Source organism: Tiliqua scincoides, chromosome 4, assembly GCF_035046505.1.
Source record: "Tiliqua scincoides isolate rTilSci1 chromosome 4, rTilSci1.hap2, whole genome shotgun sequence".
NCBI classification, from domain to species: Eukaryota; Metazoa; Chordata; class Lepidosauria; order Squamata; family Scincidae; genus Tiliqua; species Tiliqua scincoides.
Genome location: NC_089824.1, coordinates 149464347 through 149472403, shown reverse-complemented (window position 1 = coordinate 149472403; position 8057 = coordinate 149464347). Strand labels below are relative to the sequence as shown.

Below are 8057 nucleotides of genomic sequence, written 5' to 3'. Positions count from 1 at the left end.
GTGGTATGTTAAGCGCAACAGCTTTATTTTGGGATCATGCTATCATGAATGTTAAGAAGTTATTACTGCTTTTAATTGTAATGCTTGGCCATATAAACCTTCCTGCAAAATTTTAATTTATCAGAATGCTGTTAGCATTTCATTCCTAACTATAACTGCATGTATCAAAACCCCTTGTAAAGCTGTTACGAATGAAAAACAGTTTTGCTTATTTTTCCACGAATATATGTGATTTCTAAGAGTTTGCAAGTTTTGTGAGGAAAAACAGCAAGTTATGAAACTTTAGTAATCTATCATTGTTTGACATCTTTGTTGCTGTTTTTCTTCCCAGATCTCCTGTTTAAACCAAGATGACCTGGTATAATATATTGTCTGGGTTTCTGCTATTGAGTAAGTTATCTCTGATTTGATTTTTTTTTAATTACATAACCTAATTCTTGAAGATCATTGAAGTCCATGGTTTGGAGCAGTTGTTCCAGTGTTTCTGGCTACATTACAGAACTTCATCCCAATTTTTATGCTAGATTTAGTGCAAGGATTGAGAGATGAATATTATAACGTAGATCAAATCAAAATAAATATCTTTCTGAAAATCAAATTGTAGATTTGATATTCTAGCAAGCCATCATAGTTCTTAACCCAGTGTACGTACCCTGAGCAATCATATGCTCAGATTGGGTCAGAAGATGTGATTGATAGTGTGTATGGATTATGTAAAAAAATAAAAATAAATGGAGAACAGTAAATATAAGCCTGGCACTCACTACATGATACTGTTCACTTTTATTTATTACATCTAATTTTCTTCACAAAATATACACACATAAACAACTTGGCACAGAAATGGTCAACATTCTGGAGTGAATGTTAACAGCTGTGTGTTCTTGATTTTTGCAGTTACATACATCATAAGTATAGTATTAATTGGCTCAGAATAACATTCCTGAGATGGAAAACATAGAGGTTTAGGAGAATTTTTGGCGGGAATTGGTCATGAAAATTCTCTTTATGGAGGGGAAGCTGAGACTTCAGCATCAGACTGGAAGATATCTTTATTGCACTGAGTTCTAATGCTCTATGGGACAGGTATGTAGATTGCAGCCATAATTCATCTAAATATTGCAGGAAAGTAAACACATGGACTGGAATGAGGAGCACAACAACAGATGCCGCCTCCTACCATGGGGAGATTCCTCAGGGACACTATACACACATACAGCATGACACAAGGATGTCACAACACCCCCTGGTGACTATAGGAGTTGCAGTAGCATCAGCAGCAAACACAAGGTGCAAACAAAAAGAACTTTTATGAGCCCCTGCACTCAAGATTCAATTCCCCTCATCTCACTCACACAAATACATATATCCAAATAATGCGTTTTTGAGCTGAGCACTCACTGGGTTGGCATGTGACACAGGGTACATACTCCAGTAGCCTTCCCAACTACTCATACGCACGAGCACCCCTATTTCTTAGCCACAACCATGTTGGCAGTTGCCAGCAATACAGCAGTCAGTATACTGCCTCTCCTGTCCCCCTGCCACTGCCTGCTATATACAATGGGAGCGGAGAACAGAGTGCCCTCTTCTGAGCCTAAGAATCACAGTGTGAGGATGCTGTGGACCCTGAGAGACCCATACCCTGCAGAGTCATACCATGAGGCCAGCTGAGGTAAGAAACAACTAGGATGGGAAGAGGAGATCCATTTCTGCTAACAAAGGTACAACCATTGTGATCCAATCAATCAAGGTTTTTATTGAACGGTATCAGCAATCTGCAAGCAAAACACACAAGTGGAATTGCCAGCCATCTCCTCCTAGCAGGTCTGTTGGACCATTGCTACAGACAGCCAAGTAACAGGTGACAATGAGGTCTGGTTGCATCAATTGGTCTACTGTCTGTCATGGAGTTTGTAAATCCACAGGGACCTGACTAGACACAGGGTAGATAGCAACCTCACCTGCAGTAGCTGTGCTCACCCTGACAACTGGCCTATCATCCCTTGGGGTCTGTATGATGTCCTCACCTGTAGGACAGCTGCCAATGGGGAGCAAGGAGAAACACAGAGAGAGTAAGAAGGAATAGGCAAACAGCATCAGCCACATCTGTTCTCCGTGTGGAGATGCATACTCAGTGTTTGTGAGGAGGCTGGTTGGAACCTTTGGCATTCCCTGAAAGAGAGCAGACACTCTGCTCTTAGCTGTTGTGCAAGGAAGGAATGGTTAGGCAACAGTTGATAGTAGAGAGACTTTGTTAATCCTGGAAGGTCAGAATGGGTGTATGTGTTAGACATGGACAGGAGATGCAGCATCAGTACATTGCAATATGGGATTCCTTCCCCCCTTTGCTTACTTTTGTATAGTATATTGTCCTTCCCTTGTTTGGATGGTGAGAGAATGGTTCTAGTTTAGGATTTTAAAACTCAATAACTGCACTTTGAATTGGGCCTGAAAGCAAATGGGGAACCCATGCATTTGACATGGTGGCCTGATTCAGGTGACACATGAAACTATGGTTTAAGCAATGTCTCTTATCTTTGGGTATGCATATTTACTTACACACACACAATTTGGTCAGCCTCAGATTCTGACTTTGCAAACTTTGTTTAGATCAGGACAAGATTTGCAAGGTTCATATGTTGTGAGAACTCCTAGCTTGCTTGAAGCCAGAATCAAGTCACATCCTTCGTCTCCTCAAGTGAAAAGGGGAGAGGGAAGCTGCATGTCTTTCCTTTCCTTGAATGGAATGTGTCAATGCCAAGGCCAGAGAATGTCAATCAGAACCAGAGTTGAACCTTCAATATGACACTCAAACCGACCTTCTATCAGTGTTATATATTCCCTGGTTCGGACTGGTTAGAACTCTTGTGCATTTTGTGACAACTGAAGCTTCTGAGCACTTTTCAAAGGTAGCAGCACTACAGTAGCCTCTGGCAACTTACTGGTAATGAGAAGTGTAGCAGTGAAAGTCTGTCTTCAGTGAGTAACCATAATCCCACAATCCACTCAGTGGTGGTTCACAATTGGAGGCTATAGCTTCTAGATCAGTGTTTCTCAAACTGTGGATCGGGACCCACTTTCAGGTGGGTCCCCATTCATTCAGATATTTTATTTTTAATATATTGGACTTGATGCTACCATGATATGTGACTGCATTTGGGGAAATGTTACAGAGCTGTACTTCGAACAGGCTGCTATGTATATGCTTTTAACAATGACAGTAAATGGGACTTACACCTGGGTAAGTGTGGGTGAGATTGCAGCCTAGGACTGTTAAAAATGTTCCTGCTTGATGATGCCACTTCTGGTCATGACCTCATTTCCTGTGGGTCCTGACAGATTCTCATTCTAAAAAGTGGGTCCCGGTGCTAAATGTGTGAGAACCACTGTTCTTGATAGTCTTGAGCCTCAGCTGTTATTCCTTAACAGCTAAGCTACACATTATGTTAAATACATTGCTACAGGGTCAAGAATTTTTCGTTTCCTTTCTAAATAGCAAAATTGGCCTTTTTCCTCCTTTAAAAATGCCCATGGAAGGACATGATTTGGGATCACAGCTCTGGTGGGGCAAAGTAGGAAAGTCATCTTGCCCCCACCATGGTTTTGTTACAATTCCTGCGCTCCTGTGCTATTTATGAATTAAATAAAAAAACCCATAAGGCCATATTGCATACTTAGTATAACAAGCAGTTTTGTCCTAACTTTCCATCCTCAATGAATGGAAGGCATTGTGAAGATCAGAATGTACCATGAACATAAACTCTTATCTCAGTGACATGCTCAGGTTCCTATCCCTCCGTCCAGCTACTCTCTGTATTTTCCAGAGTTGTACTCTTGTTTTTAGTAATTCTGTTTTATAACAGGATATTGATATATTTTATACTATGCATTTACAAAAGGTTCCTTTCATCACTGATATAGCCATTTGATAATGTTTTTAGGGGATATTGCCACTAAAATACTTCACGCCAGTGTACAGAATTATGTTGTTGTGAATCTTTAGGTCTTGAATTTTTTATTTAAGATGAAACAGCAGCAAATAATAAAATGATGACAAAAACAGACATGAACCAATGACCAGAAGCTTCCATTTATGATTTTATAGATATACTTGGAAATGTTTTTTCAATAACCTTGCCAGAATTTTTTTGTCTTATGATAGTAAATGCCCTGGCTCTCCACTAAACAAAATATTCAAACTTTAATACTTCTTGTTTTGTACCTTCAGATTTTCTTCAAATGGTAATTTCTCAATGCATGGTATATCAGGTTCCTCCTCAGAGTTTTCAGTTACCCTGTATGCCATCAGAGGAGACGTCTCACTTTCCTTTGTCTGCCGGAATTGCAGAGAATCCTCCTAGTTTAAATGAAGAGCATGTGACAATTAAAGCCAACACCACAGCACTGATGGCTGAAGATCATTTTCTGTGTTGCCACTGGAGTGATACACATATTACTTGTGTTGTATACACTGCAGAAATGGAAAGCAAAGCATTTACATATTCAGATACTGCTGTTGTAACATCTCGACAAATAGGTATGCTTGGGGAGGGCATCTTCAAAGGACCACAAAATTGTGCCCAAATTTAGCTAAGAGGTGGGGACAGTTTGTCTAAGTTAATTTGGGTGGTTTCCTCCTGTTCAGAACCTGTTGGGTCTATTCATGTCAACATCATTTTAATAAAAAGCTCTGCACAAATCTAGAATCAGAGTTTTTACTTCAGCCAAAGTTGTAGTTCAAAGCTGATGTCAAATATATTATACAGTTGGAATTGAGTTTGGTTTGAAAGATCATGTGAAACAGAAGGGCAGGAACAAGGCAGTAAAAGAATTGAAGAAGTCAGGCTTCTACTCTGGATAATTCATAGGAAATGGTAATTCATAGGAAATGTGAGCCATTCAGAGAAGGGAGCTCATTGTTACGTAGGTAAACCATGGGGTGGAAAGATGGGCAACATCCCAACTAAACTTTTGTTATGTGTCTAGTTACAGAGTCATAACTATGGTAGCTGTTGGGGTTGGAGAGTGAGGATAAATGTCTGATGCCCAATTACTGTTGCAAACTTTTGACCAGCTCTGGTTGAGTATCAAAAGCTGGTCAGTTTGTGACTTCAAATGAATGACTTGAACTGGCATAGATGTACTTTTTCTATAGCTTCTTATTAGTCTGGTGAATAATGATAATTACGATGATTAAATAAATACTATTTTTCTATCCCACCCTTCCTCTAAGGAGCTCAGGGTGGCATACATGATTCTTCTTTCTATCTGATCCTTATAACAACCCTGTGAGGTAGGTTAGCCTCAGAGATGATAACTAGCCAAAAGTCACCCTCTGAAGCATCATGGGTTTCAGTTCAGACCACACAGTGCCATATTTCCAATATATAGGCCTCTACCGGACCCAGACTGAGCTTTACAATGAAAATACATCATTTCCAGTTTTTTCATAAAACTGAAAGTGACTTTTTTCATTTTAGGGCTCAGTTTGAGCTCAGCAGATGCCACAGATGTATGTTCATGGCCTCTTCTGGGCTCAGAGGACCCTCTGGAGGCAAAGGGAGCAGAGATCCCCTCAACTCCGAAGTGGGCGCGCACCAAGGGAAGCATGTAGCCCCGTAAGGGGCCGCAAACCTGAACCATGGATAAGTGAATCCATGGATATGGGATCTGTGGATAAGGCCCCCCCCCTGTATTGTAATGTAAAATATGTTATAAATACTAATTTGGGCCAGTAGCAAGTATTTATTAATAAGTGCATTTTATCTAACTTTAATGGAACCAGGTTATTACTTTGATAAGTGGATCATTTAAAATTTCAACCTAAAAAAAATGTAAGTGGATATTTGAATTTATTGCTATTGGTGCCACTAAGAAAAGTAACCATAATCCCATAATTAAAGAGCAACATTCTTGAAATATTTGGCTTGTAAAATTTCTTTGAAATGTATTCTTTTCAATGCACTGCAACTTAATATTTCAGTGGCTGTGATTTACAAGGAAGCTTTGAAAACATTTAACATTTTCATTTAGGTTCAGTATGTAATCTGCAATTTTGGACCAGAGAAAAAACAGAAGAATTATTTTGTATTGTGGAATTATCTACTAAATCATCATACTTGAATGAAGAATTTGCAGTTAATCTCTTATATGCATTGTAAGTATAATATATGTCAAATTCAGATCTTGTAGAATTTATGTATTACAGGTTTTCTTCCAACAGAATATTTCTACTATGTAGCTCAAATGTTGTATCAGGTTTCACAGTTCAATAGTTATACGAGTTGTTGGCAACCTTCAGCCTCGAAAGACTATGGTATCGCGCTCTGATTGGTGGTTCTGGCACAGCATCTAGTGTGGCTGAAAAGGCCGATTCGGGAGTGACAATCCCTTCCACACTGGAAGCAAGTGCAGTCTGTCCCTGTTCTATCTCCCTGACTATGGGCCTTCCTTCTTTGCTTCTTTGCCTCAGTCTGTTGGCCAAGTGTCTCTTCAAACTGGAAGAGGCCATGCTGCACAGGCTGCCTGCAAGCTGTCTGCTCAGTGGCCAGAGTTTCCCACCTGTTGAGGTCCATTCCTAAGGCCTTCAGATCCCTCTTGCAAATGTCCTTGTATCGCAGCTATGGTCTACCTGTAGGGTGCGTTCCCTGCACATGTTAAACTGTAAACTGTAAATAAAGTGTGTTCTTTATTTGCATAACATCTAATAATATTTGAAATTACACTTATCAGTCAGACATATATTCTTAACTTGTAAATGGTTAACACAGGAGATTTCTGTGTTTGCCCTTTATGGAACTGTGCATTTCATTTTAGGCAGGTCAAAGGTCTGTTCTGTAAAGGTTCCTATTGTGCAATGCTGCCCCTTTAGGACTTAAAAGTATCAACATAGCTTGTCTTATCATGTTGAAATCTGATGCTCTACTTTTCCTATTGGCATGTTTTAATTGGTATTCTACATGCAGCCCCTTTGGAGACATTTAAACACTTTATTGCTGCCCCGCATTTTCTCTTGGAATAGTAAAATGTTTTACTTACGCTGCCCTTGGCTTGCTGTCTTGTGTGTGAAGTGCAAAATTCAGCACTAAAAGTGTGTGCTTGGTTAACTTTGATGATAACATTGATCTCTGCATGTTGTTTTTCAGCGGAATGGCATACATTCCTTATGGCTTCTGCCCACTTGAATGTGTTCAGAAATTAGGACTCATAAAATGAACATGTTGCTCCCAGCTAGAAGCACAATATAAGAAAGTCCCTGTTTTCTTAGCCTGTACTGCTACCACAGGGAGGGGGTGCACACATGCTGCATATTTGTTGTCGTACTAGCACAGCCGCTAGAGTCCTCAGATTTTGGAGCTTCCCTAGGGTGCATGTGCAAGTCCATCACTTAATGTTCTGAGTAAGAGGCACTTTTACAAGTGGTTGTTCCTCTTTTATTTAGCAGGGGGAGAGTAACTGGCCCACCTCACCCCAGCAGCGTCTTTTCTAGTGGCTGTCTGCTGGTGTTCTTTTGCATCTTTTTAGATTGCGAGCCCTTTTGAGACAGGGAACCATTAGTTGTTCAATTTTCTCTGTAAACCGCTTTGTGAACTTTTTGTTGAAAAAAGGTATATATAAATATTGTTATTATTAACAATAATAATAATAGGGTAAATTCTTTACACCACTACAGATGATTAAATGAAAGCGTGGGGGGCAGGGCATCAGCCCTATGCAGCTTTTATTTGTGCTGAAATTGACCTGGTGACCTAGGGAGAGCGACGGACCTAGGGACCTCATGATAGCTGTGGTTAGTCATACGCATTTGTCTCCTTCAGCTTAAATCTATTATGCCAAAGTAGAGGTGTAGCTAGGTCATTTGACACCAGGGGCCCATAAATTTTTGTCACCCCATATGACACAATTAATTAATTATTGTATTATACAGTTGTACAATTGTATTATACAATGGTATAATAATTGTATTATTCATTCATTCATTCATTCATATTTTTATACCACCCTTCCTCTGAGCAACTCAGGGTGGTGTACATGGTTCCTCCTCTTATTTTGTT

General features: G+C 39.8%; 1 protein-coding gene across 1 annotated transcript in view; it reads left to right on the top strand.

Moving 5' to 3' along the window:
• The first annotated feature begins 350 nt into the window (after positions 1-350).
• Positions 351-8057, top strand: part of LEPR (leptin receptor) — a 60839-nt gene continuing 53132 nt past the window's right edge. Inside the window, exons 1-3 of the mRNA XM_066624183.1 lie at positions 351-390; positions 4232-4540; positions 6037-6160. Coding sequence (XP_066480280.1) covers positions 351-390; positions 4232-4540; positions 6037-6160 — 473 coding nt within the window. The remainder of the gene's footprint in view (positions 391-4231; positions 4541-6036; positions 6161-8057) is intronic.